General features: G+C 40.0%; 1 protein-coding gene across 5 annotated transcripts in view; it reads left to right on the top strand.

Moving 5' to 3' along the window:
- The window catches only part of FAM13C (family with sequence similarity 13 member C), a 129,133-nt gene that overhangs the window by 51,588 nt on the left and 53,151 nt on the right, over positions 1–24,394 (top strand). For all 5 annotated transcript variants that reach the window (XM_070432800.1, XM_070432796.1, XM_070432795.1 and 2 more), the window contains one exon: positions 20,325–20,388. In XM_070432800.1, the coding sequence (XP_070288901.1) occupies positions 20,325–20,388 (64 nt within the window). The remainder of the gene's footprint in view (positions 1–20,324; positions 20,389–24,394) is intronic.

Raw genomic sequence — 24,394 nt, 5'->3', positions numbered from 1 at the left:
TACTTTGGGGGTAGGGAATTATAGTTTTATTCAGATTCGCAAAGATGTGTGGCACCTTTCTTCAGAAAAAGAGATGCACACACACAATAGTTTTGTATAAAATTTAGGAAGTTACAGAGCTCCGCCGCATGCCAGGGAAAGGAACCAGATATAAGGTTATTGGGCAGCCTTCCTCATTAAGTCTGGCTTGTCTTTCTAACAGATTAGCTACTTCTTGCAAAGACAGATCTGGTCTCTCTTCCTCTGTACCTAAGTAAATGTCCACAAGACCTTAAAGACCTTGTTGCTCTTGTCTGTTTTTTCCTCTTTAGCTTCCATGCTGTACTTTCACAGGGTCTAGCTGTATTCCAGGAATTCTGTGCCCCAGGTTTGGCATCCCAAGGTCTGGGGTCAAGTTGCAGATCAGGAGCCCTGTTGGGCTAGTACCGTGGTCGGCAAACTGCGGCTCCAGAGCCACATGCAGCTCTTTGGCCCCTTGAGTGTGGCTCTTCCTAAGCCTTAGGAGTACCCTAATTAAGTTAATAACAATGTACCTACCTATATAGTTTAAGTTTAAAAAATTTGGCTCTCAAAATAAATTTCAATCGTTGTACTGTTGATATTTGGCTCTGTTGAATAATGAGTTTGCCGGCCACTGGTAGATTCAGTATTTAAACTGGGCTGGTAACCTTCAGACAGTTATTTGTCACAACCATGGTGGCATCACCAGGGGACATTCTAATGGTACTTAAAAACATCTCAAAATATGACAGGGATTGTGAAACTTGATGAACTGGTGAAATGAGATCTGAGGCTAAAAACAACTTTGAGTCAGGTAGCTCACATTCCTGATAACCTTCGTCTTCCGTTTTACGTCAGCCTATGGTCAGGTTCAGACATATCATGCCCAATAAGATCTTGATAGAAACATGATACTGTAACAGGACACATAAGACTTAGGCCTGGCTCAGAGTGAGGAAAGAAGCCCGGCTAAATCTCAGCAGGTGTAAAATGCCATCTTCTTGAACATGGGGAGTGAATGTTATTAGCAATAAACAATTTGAGAAAGGGAAGAAACATCTTTCTGTAGCGAGGAGCAGTCAGGGGAGTGACGAATGTCTCATGTCATTTAAGTGAGACTTGAAGGCATTGTTTTGAGAGAATGAATCCATCCTTGTAGAAGTGAGATTTTGGAACTGATTGTGCTATGGTGTGGGCATTGATCTTTTCATGCCTGCCAAGGAGAAATAGCTTCATACCTTCTTAGAGCCTTTGTATCTTAAGCTCTTTCTAGCACAAGGAGCCTTTATCTCTGACTATGGATAAGCTTCAGGGAGGATTGTGAATATTTTTGCCAAAGTTTGAGAGAGTATGTGTACTGTATTGGTTTTCAGAAGCTACTGTAACAAAGTAAGCACAAACCTGTGGCTTAAAACAACACACATGTATAATCTTACAGTTTTATAGGATAGACATCCAACATGGGTCTCACTGGACTGAAAACTCAAGGTGTGAGCAGGCCTGCATTTTTTCTGCAGGCGCTAGGGGAGAATTAGACCACTTCTTTGCCTTTTCCAGTTTCTAAAGGCTGCCTACATTTCTTGGTTCATGGATTCTTCTCTATTTTTAAAGCTAGCAACATAGTATCTCTCTGAGTATGCCTGGGAAAGATTTTCTGATTTAATGACTCATGTGTTTGGGCCGACTCAGATAATCCATGATAATCTCCCCAACTCAAGGTCCTTACTTAACCATATCTGTAAAACTACTTTTTAAAAAGTCCTTACCTGAGGATATTTTTCCTCCTAATGATTTCTAGAGAGAGTGGAGGTGGGCGGGGCAGAGAGAGAAACATGCCTTCACGAACGTTCCCCTCTAGGGCTGGGAAACCTGCAACTGAGGTATGTGCCCTTGGCTAGACATCGAACCTGAGACCCTTCAGTCTGCAGGCTGATGCTGTAACCACTTAGCAAACTGGCCAGAGCTGTAAAACTTCTTTTGTCATGTAAGGTAATGTAGGAAGAGGGTAGGGGATGAGGACATGGAAAACTTTGGGGGACCACTATTCTACCTACTGTTTTACTTTTTTCAGAGAAAAACTCTTAAAGTATTTATCAGAATCTCCTGTGGTATTCAGGATCCCCAAAAAGGTTTGGAACGACTGTCTGAATCTCTCCTCCTCCAAGTCTGCTTCCTATTCTGAATTCCAACAGAGCCAACCTCACATTAATGCGGCCCCCTCTGTCCTCTTTTCGTCCCTCCTACTTGCCATTCCCTTCTCATCCCTATGTTACCTTCCTTGGCAGTACAGTGCCCCACCTCAGAGGTCTCAAATTTGGTGTCCTGTCGGTATATCTAGGGTGGAAATATATTTGGTTTGTAAGGTATTTTATAATCGGGTTTTACAGATCTTTGGCATTCTTTTAAAAATCTGAAGATGGGATGACCCAGAGCCTCCATTCCTACAAAGCAACTATTAGCTGAAGCTGAGAAGCTGCACTCTATTTACACCATTTCCACCCATATCTCCCCATTTCTTTATGCTCTTTGCCTGAACTCCTACAGGTATTTGATTTATAATGCCTATTTCAATCCGTTTCTTCCCAGCAACTGCTCATCCTGAGGACTCCAGCTGAGTGGAGCTAAACCCCAATAAGGTGATGGCTGATACTATCTTAATGCCTCCTTTCCCAAGATGGTGCATGTATATTTCAACTTGGATTTTCAGGGCATCTGAGTGGAGAGGCTGCATATTACACTCCTCTGGCATGCTCCTCAGTACCTGGAGCTTCTCAAAACATGTAAAATTATAGCATGGCATTTAATTAGAACAAGAGTGAAACCTTAGCAATCATTTAATACAACCTTCTCATTTTCTAGTTTGACACCCATTGTGGCTGTCATTTGCTGAAGGCCTCACTCCCTTTGTAATAGAACCAAGATAAGCACCATCACTCTGTTTAGAGCAGCCACTTAATGAATATGTAGCAGTTTGATTGATTTTTATAGCTAAAGTCAGTGCCAATACTGTGAACCCTCAGATATGACAAAGGAAATTTATGAGTATAAGAGAAAACTAATGAAGTCAGGGACTTCTTACCCAGCTAAGTAAATTTACGTTTGAGAGTGATTAACTCACTTGTGTTTAAAATATTGCATTAAAATTTATGACAGCATTAAACCTTTAATATTGTTAAAACCTCCTCTGTATTAATAGGAGTATTCTATAGCGTTGTTACTACTAATTAAGGCGGTGGTTACATTGCAAATTGAAGTTCTTTGGCCTCTTCATCTCCAAGTCCCCAGTTATGGGGGTTGAAAAGGGAGGTATCAATAAGGAAAATGGCCTTTGATGGCTTTGACTATTTTTGTGACATTCCAGATGAAAGGAAAAGCTTTGTTGCTCTATGGAAAGAGGAAGTTTTGTTGGCAGCAACTTTTCCATGGGGGATAAGTCCTTTCATCTTTTGTTTTTGAGATGGATGACTTGTGTGTGTGTGTTTTAATAGCTAATTGTTTCTTATTTAAATGTTTTTCATAGAAATAAGCAGAGTCTTAATGAGTTCTGCTAAAAAGAGAAATAATGAGGAATAGATTGAGTACCCAGAGATTTTTAATAACACAGAAAACAAGGTCTGCCTTCTTGGACTGAACCAGAGCAGGAGCTCTGCCTGTTGCCAGCATGATCTTTCTCATTAGTGTGCTCTTACTAGTAGATTTCTTTTCTTTACTTTTTTCTGGTTTTTTTGGGGGTGGGGTAGGGGTGGTCAGAGTGGGGGAGGGGAGTGAAAGTGGGGGAGGGGGGACTGGAGGAGGGGAAGAACAGGGGATGAGGTAGAGATAACAAAATAGCTTGTCTTGACAATGTTTTAAGACTCCCTGATGTGCAGCTATGTAATGAGTGGGTCCTAAAATAGCTTGCTTTGTGTATACTACATAGGAAGAGAGCCATATAGCGAGGCTGTGCTTCACCTCCTATCCTGTTTTCACCTCCAAGGGTGCAGAAACAGTCTGGCGAATGGAAAGAACATTCAGATCAAGAAGTGCAGGGTCTTATCTTATGTCTATCAGATGACCTAGGTCGCTTCACTTAAATCCCCAAGTCCCCTCCTCTAACAGGAGTTTGGGTCAGATGATTTTTAAGGCCCTTTCTGGCCCTTACACTGGAAATGCTCAACATTCTAGATGTTTAAAGGATTACACATGGAAAGACTTTAGCTTAATAATACAAGCTCTTGCAGTCACATATAAAAATGTTTCCCCCTTCCTAATGTAGAGCACAAAGAATCCCACACCAAATCCTTAAACTGATGGGAAAAGAGCCCACACTTGGTTATTCTGGGAATGAAACCCTCTTTTTATTTTTGGAGTCTGACCTTGGTCACTTGATAAATTTTTAGTACTTTCATTGGACAATGATTAAGCATACAGATAAAAGGGAAACTCAGACGTTCTCTCATTTAGAAAAACAATAATAAGATAAATTAAACATGGTTACATTGGAAAATACAGAAAACTCCAAGGACATAAAAATTTCTTATAATCTTATCACCCAGATATAACCACTGTTCCCACTGTAGTGTACATTTGTATGTTAATTGTTTTAATGTGGGCATGAAAAAGAATTGTGCCTGAAAGGGGCTTCCCGATGCATTAGGGTTTGAATCTGTTAGAAGCACTATTTATTTCAAGCAGATTCCAGAGCATAAGGCTGGGCCACAATGTATTCTGAGCTGAATAATAGACAAGTGGGTTAATTATCACAAGGCTGGTAAATTCATTTATGGCTAAGATGAACAAATTTGACTTGCCATACAAATACTCTAACATAAAATATTTTTTAAATATATTTTTATTGATTTCAGAGAGGAAGGGAGAGGGAGAGAGAGAGAGAGAAATATCAATGATGAGAAAATATCAATGATGGGAATCATTGATCAGCTGCCTCCTGCACTCCCCACACCAGGGATTGGCCTGCAACCTGGGCTTGTGCCCTGACCGGGAACCAAGCCTTGACCTTCTGGTGCAGAGGTCATTGCTCAATCACTGAGCCAGGACTGCTGGGCAACAAATTCTTTTTTTTTTTTTAAAGCCCCCTTTGTCTCCTCTTTCCAAGCCCAATGCTGGACATTGACACTTCCCTAAACAGCTCCTTCTCACTGCATTCACCACATTGTTAACATATTCATCTGTTTATTCATCCTCCCTCCCACTAGATGGGGAAGTCTTGTCCATCCTTATATACTCAACAAATGGCATAACATATAATTTTCTACAGGAAACATGTTTTACAAACTTTAGTGTCATGATAGCCTTGTTATGGAAAAAACATTTCTAGAAGATTGAACAAAAAACTTTGTTCTTGATATCTCAACATCTTGGAAAACTTCTCGGCCTAATTTGGAATAGATTTAAGAGAGAAATTTCAGTAATAATGATAGGAGACAGAATGTGTATAAACTTAAAATCTAATTTAGAACTTTAACCTGCTGGTTAAATGGTCAGTGTTCTTGAAGCCATGGGAATGAAGCTGTTCCTTCAACCTACTACTCTTCATCTTCCCAAGGAGGCAGTGACTACTCCAGTGCTTCTGTCATAGTATTCATCAACAGGTTGTTCCTTTCCAAGACTTATGTGAAATACTACACACACACACACAAACACACATCATATATAGTGACACAGCTCCAACCCTTCCTCTCTCTTTTTTCTTTTATCTTTAGTGCTAGATTTAAATACATTTCTACATAACTTTTTTATTCCATATAATTATTAAGTTTTGCCATATTCTGAAATTTCAAATATTGATGGCTGTGAAATATTTCCATTCTGTGACTATACCATGATTTATTTAACTAATTCCAAATTATTGGGTACTTTGGTTACTTCTTGGATTTATATTTCTGGATACTGTAGTAAGAATCATTTAAAATATATTTTTTGAAATAGTAGTGCTATTTTTATTTTTTAAATATTTTGTATTAGTTTCAGCTATACAGCATAGTGGTTAGACAATCATATACTTTACATAATATTTCCCCTATATTTCCAGAACCCATTTGGCACCATTCATAGTTATTACAATATTATTAACTATATTGTCTATGCCAGGGGTGGGCAAACTTTTTGACTCTAGGGCCACAATGGGTTCTTAAACTGGACCGGAGGGCCGGAACAAAAGCATGGATGGAGTGTTTGTGTGAACTAATATAAATTCAAAGTAAACATCATTACATAAAAGGGTACGGTCTTTTCTTTTTTTTTAGTTTTATTCATTTCAAACGGGCCGGATCTGGCCCGCGGGCCGTAGTTTGCCCATGGCTGGTCTATGCTGTACTTTACATCCCCATGACTTTTGCAACTACCAAGTTGTGCTTCTTAATCATTTCACCTTTTTCAACCAGTTCCCTAACACCTCTCCCCTCTGGCAACCATCAGTCTGTTTTCTGTATCTATGAGTCTGTTTTAATTTTGTTTGTTCACTTATTTTGTTTTTTATTTTCCATATATAGTGAAATCATATGGTATTTGTTTTTCTCTTACTGACTTATTTCACTTGGCATAATATCCCCTAGGTCCATGTTGTCACAATTGGTAAGATTTCATTCTTTTTTATGGCTGAGTAATATTCCATTGTATATAGTATATACCACCACTTTTTTATCCACTTGGCTATTGATGGGCACCTGAGTTGCTTCCATATTTTGGCTGTTGTAAATAATGCTGCAGTGAGCATAGGAGTGCATATATTCTTTCAAATTAGGATTTTGGTTTTCTTTGGATATAAACCCAGAAGTGGAATTGCTGGGTCATAAGGCAGTTCTATTTTTAATTTTTTGAGGACCCCCTCATACTGGTTTCCACCGTGGCTGCACCAGTTTGGATTTCCACCAATGGTATACAAGGGTTCCCTTTTCTCCACATACTTGCCAACACTTGTCATTTGTGCATTTATAATAATAAAAATGTAATATGCTAATTAGACCGGACAGCCAAATGACCTTCTGGAAGTCCTTCCGGATGATCTTTCAGACAACCTTCCGGGCGAAGCCAGAGCTGCGAGGGCCAAGCCTCTGGCACGAATTTCGTGCATCGGGCCTCTAGTTTTTTGATGATAGCCATTCTAACAGATGTGAGGTGATATTTGTGTTTTAAATTTGCATTTCTCTGATGACTAGTGACATTGAGCATCTTTTCATATGTCTATTGGCCATCTGCCTGTCCTCTTTGGAGAAGGTCTATTCAGGTCTCCTGCCAACTTTTTAATTGGATAGTTTGTTTTTGTTGGTGTTGAGTTGTATGAGTTCTTTTAAATTTGGAAAATTTACACCTTACCAAATGTATGATTGGTGAATGTCTTTTCATATTCTGTAGGTTGTTTTTTGTTGTTTTTGTTGATGGTTTCTTTTGCTGTATTCCCATTTAAAAAATTTTTGTTTCCCTTGCCTGAGAACATATATCAGAAAAAATATTGCTAAGAGAAATGTCTGAGATTTTACTGCCCATGTTTTCTTCTAGGAGTTTTATGGTTTTGAGTCTTACATTTAAGTCTTTAATTCATTTTGAGTTTATTTTTGTATATAACATAAGAATGTGGTCTAATTTTTTTTTTTACCTGTATCTCCAATTTTCCCAGCACCGTTTATTGAATAGACTGTCTTTACACCACTCTTATGTTTTTGCCTCTTTGTCAAATATTGACCATATAGGTGTGGGTTTATTTCTGGAATTTCTGTCCTATTCCATTGATTTATAGGTCTGTTTTTATGCCAGTACCATGCTATTTGAGTATTATAGTCTTGTAGTATAAATTGATATCAAGTAGCGTGATACCTCCAAGTTTGTTCTTATTTAAGATTGCCATAGCTACTTGGGGTCTTTTGTGGTTCCATATACATTTTTGAATTGTTTGCTCTACTTCTGGGAAAAATGCCATTGTTGTTTTGATAGGTATTACATTGACTCTATAGATCAATTTGGGTAATATAGACATTTGAATGATAATTTTTTTAAATCCTTGAACACAATATATGCTTCCATTTATTTCTATCTTCAATTTATTTCTTCAGTGTCTTATAATTTTATGAGTACAGGTCATTTACCTCCTTGGTTAAATTTATTTCTAGATATATATTTATTTATTATTTTGAGTAAAATGTAAGTAGCATTACTTAGTTTCCCTTTCTGATAGTTCATTAGTGGTATATGAAAATGCAACCCATTTCTAATTATTTATTTTGTTTCCTGCTAATTTACTGAATTCACTTATCAATTCTAGCAGGTTTTTTTATGTGGAATCTTTAGGGTTCTGTATATACATTATTATATCATCTACAAATAATGACAGTATTACTTCTTCCTTTCCAATTTGGATGCCTTTTATTTCTTTCTTTTTGTCTGATTGCTGAGGTGTGAGGACTTTCAGTGCTACCCTCTATAATAAAAGCCTAACATGCTAAGTGTCCGGTCGTCCGTTCAACCAATCAAAGCGTAATATGCTAATGATATGCTAAGGCCACTCAACAACTCGCTATGATGTGCACTGACCACCAGGGGGCAGACAGTTGACTGGTCAACCATTTGCTATGATGTGCATTGACCATCAGGGGCAGATAGTCGACCTGTCGATCAGTCGCTATGATGTTCACTGACCACCAGGGGGCAGATGCTCTGACCAGTAGGTTAGCTTGCTGCTGGAGTCCTGTTGATCAGGACTGAGTGAGAAGGGCCGTACATGCCCTGGAGCCCTCCCATGGTCTCTCCCTGGCCAACCTCCCACATTCCTCCCCGGCCCGATTGTGCACCAGTGGGGTCCCTTGGCCTGACCTGCGCCCTCTCGCAATCCAGGACCTCTCGGGAGATGTTGGAGAGCCAGTATCAGCCCGATCCCTCAGGCCAGGCTGAGGGACCCCACTGATGTACGAATTCGTGCACTGGGCCTCTAGTTTTGAATAAGTGTGGTGAAATTGGACATCCCTGTTTTGTTTCTGATCTTAAGGTAAGTGATTTTAGTGTTTCCTTGTTGAGTATGTTGTTAGCTATGGGTTTGTCATATATATGGCTTTTATTATGTTGAGGTATGTTCCCTCTATTTCCACTTTGCTGAGAGTTTTTCTAATAAATGGGTGCTGGATTTGTCAAATGCTTTTTCTGCATCTATTGATATGATCACGTGATTTTTATTTTTTCATTTTGTGTATATGGTATATCACATTAATTGATTTGCAGGTATTGTACCAACCATGTATCCCAGGAATAAATCCCACTTGATATGGTGTATGATGTTTTTAATGCATTGCTGAATTCGATTTGCTAATGTGTATTTTGTTGAGGATTTTTGCCTCTATGTTAATCAGGGATGTTGGCCTATAATTTTCTTCCTTTGTAGTGTTTTTATCTGATATTTGGAAATAGGATAATTCTGGCCTCTTAAAATGAGTTTGGGAGTCTTCCTTCCTCTTGACTTTTTTGGAGTAGTTTGAGAAGGATGAGGGTTAGTTCTTCTTGGAATGTTTGGTAAAATTCACCAGTGAAGCCATGGAAGCATCAAACAGACTGTCAAACCTATGAGGGAAGGCGGGGGATGAGGGGGTAAGAGATCAACCAAAGGACTTGTATGCATGCATATGAGCATAACCAGTGGACACAGATTGGGGGGCGGGGAGAGATTGAGGGCATGGGCTCGGGGGGTGGGGGGGGGTGGCCGGGGAGAAGTTAATGGGAGAAAAACAAACAAACAAAGAATGGCTTACCTGCTCTAAATAAATAAATAAAAAGTGCTGTTTTCTCTCTAGAGTTGAAAAAAAAAGTAGGGAGAAAAATAAGAGGGTGCCTGTATTTCTAGCAGATTCCCATGTCCATGGTGGATGAAATCTCAGCTGATTTTTACAGCCAGATAATATGAGCTCCTCTTCCTGACTGATACTGTGGGCTGGGGTGATGGCATAGAATTGAGGCCTCTTGCTCCTTAGAGGGGACCTTTGCAACTGAGATCCCTCCAGATTTTCAACTGATGCATGTCAATGTGGGGTCAGCCCATTTCATGTCTGTACCCTTCCTACCAATCTCAATGTGACTTATTCTATAAATCCTTGTTACAAGACTTCTGTTCAGCTAGTCTTCTTTTGATACTTTATGTTGATTGTTCTATAATTTACTTGTAATTCTGGTTTAGTCCTGGGAGCAGGTGAGTGTAACTTCCACCTACTCTGCCACCATGTCAATTGTCTAAAAATATTTTTAAGTACATCCATAATAGTTTTTTTGGTTTGTGCTTAAGGGGAAAAGCTGTCTAGGCATTGTAATTGATGTTTACCAACACAAAACTTAGGATATAAATTTCCCAGTTATTTGACCATGGGAGAAGATAGGAATATAATGGATAATTGATAACTTTGAGAGAACTAGGTAGAAAATCGTGTCTGGAGTTCTGTATGTGGTGAAACCATAGGATAGTGGCTCAGGATGGAACCTTTGAGATGAGTCATTCCAATTCCCTCCTCTCTACTTGTGTATTCTAGATATTTCTATTTCATCTACCAGCCCTCATAGTTTTCTGGTTCAGACTGTGCTGAGGCTAAAGTGCCTCTGGTTCTAACATTCCCAGAGGATACTTGGAAGTCATGTGGGATGTGGAGCAATTCCTTGTTGTGTGGGACTGCTCCACATATCTTAGGGGTCTGGCAGCTTTGGCTCTAGTCTACCAAATGCTAGCAGACACCCCCAGCCTCTGAGCCAATCACAGATAGTCTCCAAATTTTCTAAATTTCTAGGGGTGTACCCCCTTCCTTGAGAAATGCCAGTCTGCATGATGGATTACTAAAACTATGTGTTAGGAGAGTATTAACATTGGTACATGTTCATGATCTAGTTATACATGGGGAAAAATGTAGTTACATTATGGTATTGATTCCATTTTTAAAAAATAATCCTCATCTGAGGATATTTTTATTGACTTTAGGGGGAGAGGGAGGGGAGAGAAGGAGAGGAGAGATGGAGAGAATGGGAGAGGGAAGGGGAGAGGAGGAGAGGGGAGGGGAACACATCCATCGGCTGTCCCTATATGTACCATGACCAGGAATTGAACCCACAACCTTTTGGTGCATGAGATGACGCTCCAACCAACTGAGCCACCTAGCTGGGGTGTGATTCTATTTTTGCTTACTATATAATTATGTACAGAAACACATACTGGAGAGACACAAATCAACATTTTATTGGTGCTTACTTTCAGGTGGGATGACAGTGGGTGATTTAAAAAGATTCTTTTTGATTTCCAAAATTTCCCCCATTGAGCCCATATTAAGTTTGTAAATTAAGAAATTATTTATCAGTAAAAAAATAGTATACTATTCAGGCTATGGAACCCTAATATACTTGTTAAAATCTCTGTAATCATATGATGTAATTTTATTTTCTGGTGTTTTTTTTTTGAACTATTATCTCAATTTGAGGTAAACAGGAGTGTTAGGAGAGAATGGATTTATTTTTAATTTTTGTTAACTGAAGGAAACAAGGCATTTTCAGTGGTACCTGTGGCTTTTATGATTTGAATCAGTTGGGATCAGAAAACAAATATTAAAGGTGACTTTTATAGGGTCAGATGATGCTTAAAACCAGAACTTCTGTCCTAGATACCTCTTCTTTGTTTGAGTGTTTTATTCTGTGGATTTGCCTCTCTGATCATTAATCCTCCCTTGCCCCACAGATAGACACTGACCCAGGTTTTATTGATCTTGTGCCAAGACCATATTGGTAAGGACAGCTTTGTGTTGAAGCATGTATAGCACTTGTTGTTTGCTTCTAAATAAATAATAATGGGAATCCTAACATATGTACTCTGGGAATAGCAGGCACAGAGGTGCTGCTTGTTCAGGACACAGACCAAGGTCTGTCAGGCTGGAGTATACTGCACTTCGGAGAGAATGTGTGTCAGAAAGGTCAGCAGTGGCCGGGCTGCACAGGGCCTGGTAGCCAGGGTGTGGATTTCGGATTTTAAGTTCAAAGAGAAGCCATTGGAGGTTTTAATGGGAATGGCATGCTCAGATTACATATTTAAAAGACCACTCTAAGTATCGTGTGTTGTGGGGAGACATCTTGCAGGCGAAAGCATCCCCCTTGTGGGAGGAGATGGTGGCAATGAAGGAGGCAGGAATGTGACAGGTGAAGATAGATGACTCATGACTTTTCCCTTTTGGGAAAGAAGGAAACTTTTACGAGGAACACATAGCATTTAGGCTTAATATTAATGCCTACCCAAGTCCTCTGTGCTTTTTTAAAGTTCTCTTGTTTGTTGAGCTATCCTGATTTATGACTTTAAAAGTTAGTGTTGGGAGGCCGAGTGTCAGATGTAATATCACAGTGCCCAGTGCCATAAGTCTTTAATACTCATCAAATATTCATGTCATTCAAGTTAGCCACCCCCCCAATTACTTGTGAACCCTTATACCCTTCACTGTGTCTGCACCTGAACCAATTCTTCATTTGTGTGTTATTTTTTTCTCTGTCCCTGACTGTAAACTCCAGAGAGACAGGGATTATGTCTACTTAGTTACATTGCTCACTTTCTTACAGACAAGAGAGCCTCATAGGAGGCCTTGGGTACAGGGAGGTGACCCCAGGAAGCAGGAATACAGGAGGAGGAAGAGCTGACAGCAGGTGTGTAACTGAACACTTCCGGTGACTGGAATTAGTGCTCTGAGGCCTCTCTCAGGAACTTTGTAGAAAGTTCTCAGATGTATCCCTATGAAAATTGGGGGCTGCAGTGTTTATCCATACATTCTTCCTTCTGTTGCCCCTGGGGGAGGTAGCTCTCCCACACTTCCAGGTGGAGGGAGCCAGCTCTGCCTCACAAAATCCTTGAGGTTGAAAGTGAAGAGACTTGGCAGGTGCTTGAGGGGGATAATGTGAGTGAGCAGAACTGTCTGCAGAGCTGCAGCACCTGCTACGACCACTGGGCCTCCTGGGCTCAGCCCTGCCTGGCACAGGGAGCAGGTGTCTAATAATCACTTATTAAATGAATGCAGTAAATGAGATGATATGAGCAAAGTACTTTTGTTTCCTGCTCAGCAGGCCAGGTGCTGCTATCATTATTATTGATCAAAAAGTATTATTAGGATCTCAGCTCCCACTGAATTCCCTGTCCTCGACATCGCTTCCCAAACCCTTCCTTTCTGGTTCACGGGGTATTTTGAACTATACATATGTCTCCTCCTCCTCCTTCCCTCTGCCGATCCTGACACTGGCCTCGTTGTCTGACGCACTAGCTCACCCTTCCTCTGGGCATTGGAGTGGTTCTGACTGTTTCTGGGCTCCGTTCCCAGCCCACCAAGGTGAGGAGCGGTATTTATTTCAATGCAGCTGGGCTGTTTTGTGTTTGGAGTTTCTCATAGTGTCCCCAAGGACACAGCACTTTCCTCTTCTGAAATGTGTCCCCTGAAAGGCCAGGCCAGAAACACCCAGGTTACTCTGTCCTCACAGAAGTCCCTCATCTGTGTTTTTTAGCCATTGGTCCCTTCCCAGGTTGTTGTACCTAGATTAGTGATGGCGAACCTTTTGAGCTCGGCGTGTCAGCATTTTGAAAAACCCTAATGCCGTGTCACATATAGAAATTTTTTGATATTTGCAACCATAGTAAAACAAAGACTTATATTTTTGATATTTATTTTATATATTTAAATGCCATTTAACAAAGAAAAATCAACCAAAAAAATGAGTTCGCGTGTCAGAGGTATCATAGGTTCGCCATCAGGGACCTAGACCTTTGGGCTAATATTTCCCAATTAGGAATCTCCTGGGATGCTTGTTAAATATATGTTACCAGACTACTCCTCTGGAAACTGTTTCAGTGAGTGTGGGGCCTAGGAACCTGTTTTTAATAAAACAGGTTGATTCTAATCTTCAGAGAAGTATAAGGTGGGAGGTGAGGGTGGGGCTTGGGCTCTAGCTACTGGGAGGGCTTGTATTAAGGATCAGTGTTCTGCTTCTGGCCATGACACCCAAGTCCCCTCTAAGGGAGTTCATTGACCTGTACAAGTACATGCATTGGGTTGAAAAGTCAGTTCGTGAACATTTATTGACTTCTAGTTCTGTTTTCTGCTAGTGGTCTCTTTGAGAGTTATTTTAAACTCTGTGCCTTGGTTTCTTTATTTTTGAAGTTGGCTGCCCAATATTTAATCTCATTCCTTTAGCATAGAAATTTGGGGGAAAACCAATAAGAGAATGCCTTTAATACAGCTTAAACTCCCTAGAGAAAGAAACTTTATATTTACTGGCATTGAGGATTGTTATTGTTACTAATAATATTACTGGAATTAATTGGCCTCTTTTCTGTGTCTGCATATAGAGCTATTGTTTGTTCATAAAGAATGTTTTGCTCAGAGGGTTGTCCTCTTGGGATATACCTTTTGTTTTCAAAAGTTTCAGGAAACCATAGTCATACAGCCTCCTGACAGTCATCCGGGTATACATTAGTGTTTCCTGTGTTGCTTTCTAATGCAGACTTTCTAATATAGAGGCTCAATTTACTATAGTAGATTATCTAGAACTCTTATAATGTGGTTCACGGGAGGCGCTGTCTGGCTTTCAGGTTCTGACTCTATGAAGCACGCTGAAAAGTGTGTTGGATACTCTCCTCTTACTCTTTCTGCCCAGGTTTTCTAAGTGTGGGTTGGAAAGACACTTGGTAATCCTCAGCAGGTCTCCTTGTGGAAGAAATGCATCTGCTTGTAGGAATGAGAGCCATCCCTCCTGTCAGTCCTGTTGGCATGCTACACTTGGAGGAGGGAGCATGAGTTTTATCATGATCATTGTACATATTCAGGCATATATCAGAATTGGTAGCTGCCCACATGTGAGTTCCTACTATGTGCCAGATACAAGGATTAGCCCTAGAATAAATGTTAAGCAAGACTCATAAGAGACAAGTCAAATGATTATACAAATACATATTTAGAGACTAAGACATGGCACACAGCACATGTAGAGGATCAGAATACAGTAAGACATATAAAAGGGAAACCTGGTTGGCTGATAGGTATCTAAGGGATGAATGGGGTCATTAGAAGGGAAAGTGGAGGGGGGGGGCACTGAGAGCACAGGAAGAGCATATATAAAGGCCTGAGGTGGAAAGGGGCACGGTGTGTCCACAGAACTGAAGGAATGCAGTGTAGTGGGAGCACAGAGAGGGAGACTGATTGGAACTGAGGTTGAAGATGTGAACAAATGCTAAACCTTCAGGATGTCATAATTTACTTTAAGAATTTTAGTCTTTATTGTAAGTGCAGTACAGAAATGTAGTGGCATGGTTGTTGTATGGGATGATGTGGGGAGGGTAGAGAAGTAGGGAGACATAGGGAGGCAGTCCAGAGAATAGATGATGGTGGCTTGGCCTAAGGTGGTGGGGAGAGGACAGATGCAATGATTATTTGGGATAAGAAATTAAAGGACTTGGTAATAAATTGACTCCTGGATTTGAGGGAGAGGAAAGTGTTAGATAACTCAGATGTCTTCCATGAGCAGTTGGGGAAGCCTTTCACCAACTTAGGGAACACTCTCATCTGCCGACTTAATTATGGATAGTTGAAATCAAAAATCCTATGCTGAATACTGCTTCTTCACAAATTATCACATCTGTGGTTTGACATTATTCTTAGGCCAAGAAAAATGTTTCCATGCTTTGTGCGTTGTGCTATTTTGAATTCCAGTCCACCTCCTGGGGGAAGGCCACTGCAGGCTGACCCTGCAGGCTGGCTCAGCACATGCTTTAGGGCTCTAGCAATGTGGGAACACCGAAAGTTTTTAGAAAAGTTGCACCTCAATCAGCTAGCCATAATTTTGCAGTCACAGAATCCAGCAAGAAGCTCTTTTAATATCAGCAAACAATTCAGTTTTGTGTTTCTCTGCTGAGAAGTGCTTTTATTTTGAATTACATCATGGTGCTGGCAGCAGTGATGTGGTGGCACAGTGGGACACCAGTGGGGTGGTGATGGGGATAGTGATGGTGGGGTGATAATGGTGGTGGTAACAATAATGGTGGTGATGGTGGAGTTGTTTGAAGGCATTGCATTCTGATCAGTACTGAGAGCCATAATCGGGCTCTGAGGAGTCCACGCTGCATTTCCCATTGCCAGACTTTGGGCTGGGTGCAGGGATGTATTGAAGTTGGCAGAGACCTCTGACTGCCCTACTCACCATTGCCCTCTCCAGAAGCATGCATTTGATAGAGACGTATTTGATCTATTTTCGTTGTTGTTTTGGGCAAAGGGAGGAAAGAGAATTGGAGGGAGTTGAAACACTGTGATCGAGTTTTGAGCTGAGGCCAGCTTCTAGCCAGGATTGTAAATGGCCCAGGCAGTATCTTTAAAGATCTTAAAAGAAAGGAATTTGAGATACCTAGCTACTGTTTCAGTTCGCTTGTCGTTGCTGAACTTCTCCAGTGAGAAGCTTTTGTTTCTGTTTCCTCTTCTGCCATGACCTTTGTCTTTTGCAGTCCATACTCTCTTATTTCTACACGGAGATTTTCTAGCAGTGTGAGCTTGGACAGTCCTTCTGTGCATGCTGTTCTACTTGTCTTTCCTTCTTTTTCTCCACATTAGCATCTGGTGCATCAAAGATCACTGGTTTATTTTGGGGGGTTCTTTCTCCTTCTACAAGAATATACATTCCATGAGGGTAGAAACTTTTTTTTTATTTGCTGTTTTATTCCCAACACCTTCAGTGGTACCTGGCACAGAGTTAGGGGTATTATAAGCCTAATCTCATATAGTTACCATGAGGATGAAACAAAATAAGATAGGTAAACTGCCTGGCAGTCCCAGCCTGGCATGGTGAGGGCTGGTGAATTGTTCGGTTCTTCTTGACACTCTTCTTTCCCATAACTTCTTTCTCTTCAGCATTTAGAGTGCCATCCTGTTTACTTTTTACCTCCTTAGTGATGTGTCCATTTTCTTCATGGCTCTTCTTTCTTCTGTCCCATAACTGGCCACTTTCAGAAACCTGGTTAGTGGTCCTGAGGAAGGATGTCCCAGCTTTTATCTCTTTCAGCGTATTCATTCATAGGCTTTCATTACTGTTACTAATAAAATGTATACTTATCACTATTATGGTATTTTATATACGATTGTAGAATGCACGTGTCACTTTAATGTAGCTAGCAGTAGTAACAAACATTATTCATGAACCGCCCTTCCCACGATGAATTCCCCATGAGTAGTTGTTATTATCTTCACTTTACAGGTGAGGAAAATGAGGCTTAGAGATGTTAATATCTTGCCCGTGGGTACACATCCCTCCTAAGTGGTAGATGGAGAAGTCATTCTGAGATCTGGTTCTTCTGTGTCTTCATGTATCCATCCATCCGAAAGACCATGTGGCAGTCACCATGCTGAGCTCTGGCCACACAATAGGGAAAAACCGATGTAGAACCTGTGATTGCTCATCGCTGTGACGGTCACCACTCTCACTCTGCTGAACACGCTGTAGAGCGCCCCATCCTAGGGTGAGCCTTGGTTAGGTATTTTCAGTTCCCTATTTTAGCCTCACCTCAAGCTTTGAATATCTAAATATAAACTCATGAATTACCTGTCTTTATGCCTGCTCCTCACCAAAATTACATACTTTCATAGCTCCATTAGGGAAACCACATGTCATTTGTCTTGTCACACAGGCTCAAGACTTTGGAATAATTTTGATTACTCAGTTTCTTGTACTTTATAGTTTGAATCCACATCCAGGATGTCTTGATTATTTTATCCTTAGAAACGTATCTCTGACCTGTCTCTACCTCTCCAGTTCCTCTCCACCATTCAAACACCAGCTCCTGTGTGCTGATCCCTGATTCACTGAAATAGCATTAAGGCCGAATGTTAGTTTTGTGCTCTGCTTAAGATTCCACTAATCGTAAGACTCCTAAGGCATAAATGCAGCTTACCAATTATTAGTCCTCAACAATGTACCAGGCACTTAGGAGATACTCCAATGATTAATAAATTAAAGCACCTTTTATACTTAGACCACAATTCTCAAGCTTGATCTGGAGGTTATGAGAATTTTTTGGAAGATCATGTGAGTATATTACTTGTAGGCTAGTCTGTGCATCTCAACAATGAATAGTATATTTAATTTTATTTATTTTTAAGCTTCATCCAAGGACATGCTTAGAGAGGGGAAGCAAGAGAAATAGAGAGTGAGAGAGAAAACATTGATCTGAGAGAGAGAAACATCAATCCGTTACCAGCAACCCAGGTATGTGTCTTGATCAGGAATCAAACCGGCAACCTTTCATTGCACAGGATGATGCAAAACTAACTGAACCACTCTGGCCAAGCCATACTATATTTTTAAAACCAAGTCTATATCTGCTTTCTCCCATTAATGTTCACTACTTGTGCATTTATTTTACCATCTGTTGGCACCAAAGACCTAGAGAAATTTCTGCTTGAAAACATAAATATTGCCCAGCCAGCATGACTCAGTGGCTGGGCATCAACCTATGAACCAGGAAGTCACCATTCGATTCCTGGTCAGGGCATATGCCCAGGTTGCGGGCTCCATCCCCAGTGTGGGGTGTGCAGGAGGCAGCTGATTCATGGTTCTCATCATTGATGTTTCCATCTCTCTCCCCCTCTCCCTTCCTCTCTGAAATTAATAAAAATATATTTTAAAAAAAACATAAATATTGTTTCCATTAAAGAACAACACCTCCATTTTTTTGGTGCTACCATAATTTATAGAAACACAATTTGAGAACCACTGTAAATTACAAAGAAATTATGGGCCATGCAGCGTTTTAGGTATTACAGCGTAGAATAAGTTAATCCCTATCCCTAGGAGGGTTTCCCCCATTTTTCAGGAAAGACTGCTTTGTATTTTCTGAAGCCCTGAAATCACTGTGTTTGTGGCTCAGAGACTTGATGGGCATAGGATGTGTGTGCCAGAGGTCTTCTTCCTTACATCCTCGCTTTCTCACTTGAACACTCTCTTCCTGAGCTCCTGGTTGGGACCCTTAGCCTTCTGCCACACTCGGGAGGGACGTATTGGCTTGTGCAGACATGGGAGACATCAGCATGACCTTTACAATTTTGTTTGACCATCTCTTTACCTTTCTCATTAGAAATAAATTGTTTGCACAGTTAGCAATGCCTGTGGACTGAAAGAACCCTGCATTCTTAAAACCATTTCAAAGTGAGGCTCATGGCATTTCTAAATGTGCATCCTGACTTTTAGAAATCATTTAGAGGACATGTATGCTTTCTTCAGGCAGAACAACAACAACTGTAAATAATTATGTCCTCAAATAAATCTTTTTATAAATGACTTAACACTGAGTAAATCTTTCATTCATTAAGATAGCAGACATTTTAATGTGAATAATAACTGTCATTTACTAAGGTTATTATATAATAGTCTGCAAACTGCTGCAGAAAAACTTGAATGTTATATAATAGATGCCATTGGACCATAGTATTTGATGAATCATGAGTTGGAGTTGAGCATCTACCAGTTGTGGAGTTTGGTTTTTTATTTTTAAACTAAAAAACACCCCAGAACCCAAACAAACAAAAAAAATCCCACAAAAACAATAGAGTAGATCTGCCTGTTTCAAGTTCTTCTGTTGTTAACTCTGTAGTGGCAAAAGCCAGCTTCACCATATTACCCAGCAATTGCTATACCATTTATTGTGATAGCTGAGAGGCCAAAATTTCCAAAAGCTGTTTGCAGTGAACAAAATGTGTCATTTTGTAACAGCTGTATCAGATCACATTCCATGCTGAGAAGAGTCCCTCTATGACAGTGGTTCTCAACTTTGGCTGCACATTAGAATCACCTGGGAATCTTTTTAAAATCCTGATTTCTGGGCCTCATCCTCCGGAAATTCGGTTTCTTTGTTATGGAGTGGGGCCACAACATAGTAACAAAGAAACAGAATTTCTGGAGGTTGAGGCCCAGAAATCAGGATTTTAAAAAGATTCCCAGGTGATTCTAGTGTGCAGCCAAGGTTGAGAACCACTGCTCTATGAAGATCTGCAGGAAGAGCCTTCTGGGACAGCAAGGGTGAAGGTTTGAACAGGGAACCAGCATTATGTGTTAAAGAAACAGAAGGCCAGAGAGGCTGGAGTATAGGGTAAAGGATGAGCATGATAGGAGGTAGAGCCAGGGAGGCTGGCAGGATTCAAACACTGTAATGTGTTGCAGACCATTATAAGGAGTCTGGAATTTTTTCTATGGGCAGTGGGGTACCACTGAAGGTTTCTAACGGGTATGACAGATCTGTAGCCGCCAACTTTAAATGTGCCCTTTTGAAAGGTTTCTTTTAAATTGAAATAATTCTTCTTTGTATTTTATAGAATAGACCAGAGGGCTGCCATTTTGCCAAAGGATGCTTTTGAAACTCAGCGGGACTTAAATGAGGTAGGTGCAATCATTGTTGGTTGCAGAAACATGAATTAGCCAATTATGAAAGCTCTACTCTTTTTCCTAGGCCTAGGAATTCTCTCTGATAAAAACTTTTAAGTATTTTTGCTCTTAAGCGAACTTGTTTCCTTTGTCCTTCTTTGGGTAATGTTATTCCTTGCTCTGGAGCAGACACATTTAAAATATTATTTGTAGGGCTGCTCACTATGTCTTGGATCTGAACCAAGTCCAGCAGTCATTTCATTGTACTCTTTTCAACTTTGCTTCAGGATTGGATAGCCATGACTTTGACAGTTACATTTGTAAAATTTTTCTCTTAATTTGATTTCTTATCTCTCATTATTCTAACAGCTTTTGCGGTCTCAAATATAATCATGCTTGCTATTTATCCATGGAACATGAGTTAGTGTGGTGCTTGCAACATGGCCTTAGTGTGTTTTGAGACAATGAAACCATCTTTTCCAACCCAAATGGTTTCCCACCAAACTGGACATCGCAGTGTTAATAAGCTTGTTCTAGATTTTCTTTGAAATGTATAATTTAATTCTTCTGTTGGAAATCAGTGTATTAAAAGTGGGATCTCTGTTATGAATGCCTTGGCTTAGGACATTGGTGTGTAATACTGCCTAGTTGTTCTTGTCCTCATTGTATAATTAAGGAGCAGTGGGTGGTATATCTGATTAGGATCATAACAAAAATAATGAAAAGACTTGATGTTCAGATGCCAGGAAGAGAAATGATGGGCTTCAGGCAAATTTTTCATTTGTCATTGAAAGATGCATCTCTCTTCCCCTTCCAAAGAGGAAAAAAGTAATGGACTGACTTTAGGTGATATTTTTAAACTGTAGAACTTAGCTGCCTGATTGAATCAAGTTAAATAAATTACTAAAGTTGTGGAAATCTCCTAAAGATAACAATACAGAACACTGCTTGTTATTTCTTTGTGCCTGGAGACAGCCTTCAAATTCCACAATCTCATTCATGGTAGCAAGAGTGAAAAAGAATTTAAGAGAAAAGAGGCAAAAATCTGAATCAGTGAACACAGCTTTTTGCCCCACTGTGAACAAGCAAAGTGCTGGTTGTAAAGAAATGATGCTTTGCTTTGACACAAATGACTAGAAAAATGAGGTGGTTGTAAGAGTCAACTTGTGATAGGTTCCCATTATTTGGGAGAAACTGGTTTGTGAGCTGGAAACCCATGAGATCACTTGATAATTGCAAAAAGTGCTATTTGAAAATAGGCTTTTCTGTATTGCTTCACTATTGTATTTGCAAATTACATGGTATGTGCCAGCTTATTGCTCTGGCATTCCATGGATACAAGAATGCTAAATGGAGACATGCAGCCAAAGGAGCAGTCAGTGCCATGTTTTAAATGTGCACTCTTCCATGGAAAAGGGGTGATGCTGATCCAGACAGATTGATAACAGTGAGTGTGTGCTCAGAGTGGCTTTGTTCCAATCGGGGTAAATTGTGTGTGTAGGCCCTCATCTTTTCATGCAGTTTCTGCTGTGACTGAAATTTGGGGACAGGAGGATACCTTAGAAAAGCTTGTGGAAGGCATCATGAGTGGGTCCAGACCAGCTGTGGGCAAACTACGGCCCACGGGCCGGATCCGGCCCGTTTGAAATGAATAAAACTAAAAAAAAAAAAAAGACCGTACCCTTTTATGTAATGATGTTTACTTTGAATTTATATTAGTTCACACAAACACTCCATCCATGCTTTTGTTCCGGCCCTCCGGTCCAGTTTAAGAACCCATTGTGGCCCTCGAGTCAAAAAGTTTGCCCACCCCTGGTCCAGACCATGTATTCAGACTTATTGATGGAGACCTCCTATACAGTAGAAATATATTTAACTGCATCTTTCCTACCATTTCCCAACCTTACGGTTCTTTTATGAAAGAACCCCATAATAACATTTCTTTAGGCAACCGAGTCCTAAAGGATACAGGTTCGAAACATGCTTTAATATTTTTAATGGAAATAGAAAAGACATAAAAGTGTGTATACTGTAAGACAAAGCTGGATGAATTCTCACCAAAGTACATAACAAGTCCCTAGATCAGTGATGGCGAACCTATGACACGCATGTCAGAAGTGACATGCAAACTCATTTTTTTGGTTGATTTTTCTTTGTTAAATGGCATTTAAATATATAAAATAAATATCAAAAATATAAGTCTTTGTTTTACTATGGTAGCAAATATCAAAAAATTTCTATATGTGACACAGCACCAGAGTTAAGGTCTTTCAAAATGCTGACATGCCGAGCTCAAAAGGTTCGCCATCACTGCCCTAGATCAAGAAATAGAACATACAGTGGGGCCTTGACTTACGAGTGTCCCAGCTAAGGAGTTTTTCGAGATACGAGCCTTCTCTCCGCTGATTTTTTGCTTTGAGTTGCGAGCTAAAATTCGGGTTACGGGCCAGCTTCAGATACCCCACTGCTAGTTGGTGCAGTGAACGTCACAGTGAACGCCACATCAGCCCAGCATCACGTGTCTCACTCGTTCACTTTATGATTTGACATACGAGTAATTTGATTTAGGAGCTCTGTCACGGAACGAATTAAACTCGTAAGTCAAGGCCCCACTGTATTAGCATCCCAGACAGCCCTTTGTAGTTCCTTCCATTCACTACTCTCCTATCAGGATAACCGCTCTTCCCACTGACATAGGTTTGTTTTGTTTATTTTTGAGCTTTTTAGAAACAGACTCTGTGTACTCTTTTGTGTCTGGTTTCATTTACTCAGTATTAAGTTTGTGAGAATTGTAAGTGTTTGGCATGTACTTTTAGTTTTTATTCTCCTTGTTGTAACCCCTTGTATGGTTGTTTCCGATTTTTGACAGTTATGATCAGTTGTTACTGATTGTAGTTTTTTGTTTTTTTTTTTTCATTAACTGTTTCTTGGTCTCCTTGCACAGCTGACTTTTTATTGGAGTATTCCTTCCATCTCTAAATGGAAATGTAAGGTAGAATTATTTTTTATGTTAGCTCTCTTCATTGTTCTTTATTTCTTTACTCCCACCCACAGACTTCCATTTCTCTAAAAGCAACCCACCAGTTCCATATTTGCTCTCCTCTCCACTCCAACTTGCAAGTCTAAAGCCAAAAGAGTTTCTTGAGCCTCTTATGAAGCATGGTCCCAAAATATTTTCCAGACCCTAAATAATAATGATTTGAAATCCTACATATGTGCCTTATATTTTCCCAAAATTTCACTCTGTATTTCACTTCTACCTTCTGAATAATAGATAGAGCTCAGCTTAGTTTGGTTCCAGAGGTCTCCTATAACCACTAAGGTTGATTCATGGTGTAGCATATCTACATATGAGCATCTGACTTTGTCTGTGTCCACCATATTTCCCCAGTGAACTAAAAAACTTACTTCTTGTTTTTACTTGGCTTATGTATAGATTTGATTTCTGCCAGTCTCATGTTTCTTCTGCTAGTCTCAAGCTCCCAGTTTTTGACCTTGGGTACCTTAATAGAACTTGTGTCTCTATTTGATGAGTTTTGGTATCTTTGGGACTATGCTATAGGAGTTGGTTTCTGAAAAACTGCCATTGACCTGAGCTGTCAGACTCTGCCTCTGAGGTATCAGGAGATTTTATTTGTGGTGTCTCCTATATCCTGATTGAAAAATATCCTAGACTTGAGATCTGTCAATGTCTCATCCACCTTAATCCTTGGTTTTAGTTATTTCCCCAAGTCCATGTAATTAATAAGCATTTGATAGATCAAAAAGTTATTGAAGGACAAAATAAAGAAAAACATTGTTTTCCCTTTCCACATCCTAATAGATTCCATTCCTAGTTTCAGTTCCAAATAAGAAAAATAACAGATGTATAAAGAAAATTAATGGATCTTCCATATCCTGAGAAAACTTGTCTCAAAGTACTTTTTTTCCACCTCCCAGACTGCATTTCATAAAGCAGCATTATCAGCTCCTTTAGTTTTTCATTTATAAAATTGGGGCAGGAAGTTTTGAATTTCAATTT

Source organism: Myotis yumanensis, unplaced genomic scaffold (assembly GCF_028538775.1).
Source record: "Myotis yumanensis isolate MYYU_CA2020_CCGP unplaced genomic scaffold, mMyoYum1.0.hap1 SCAF_13, whole genome shotgun sequence".
NCBI lineage: Eukaryota > Metazoa > Chordata > Mammalia > Chiroptera > Vespertilionidae > Myotis > Myotis yumanensis.
This window is presented reverse-complemented; position numbering and strand designations above follow the sequence as displayed.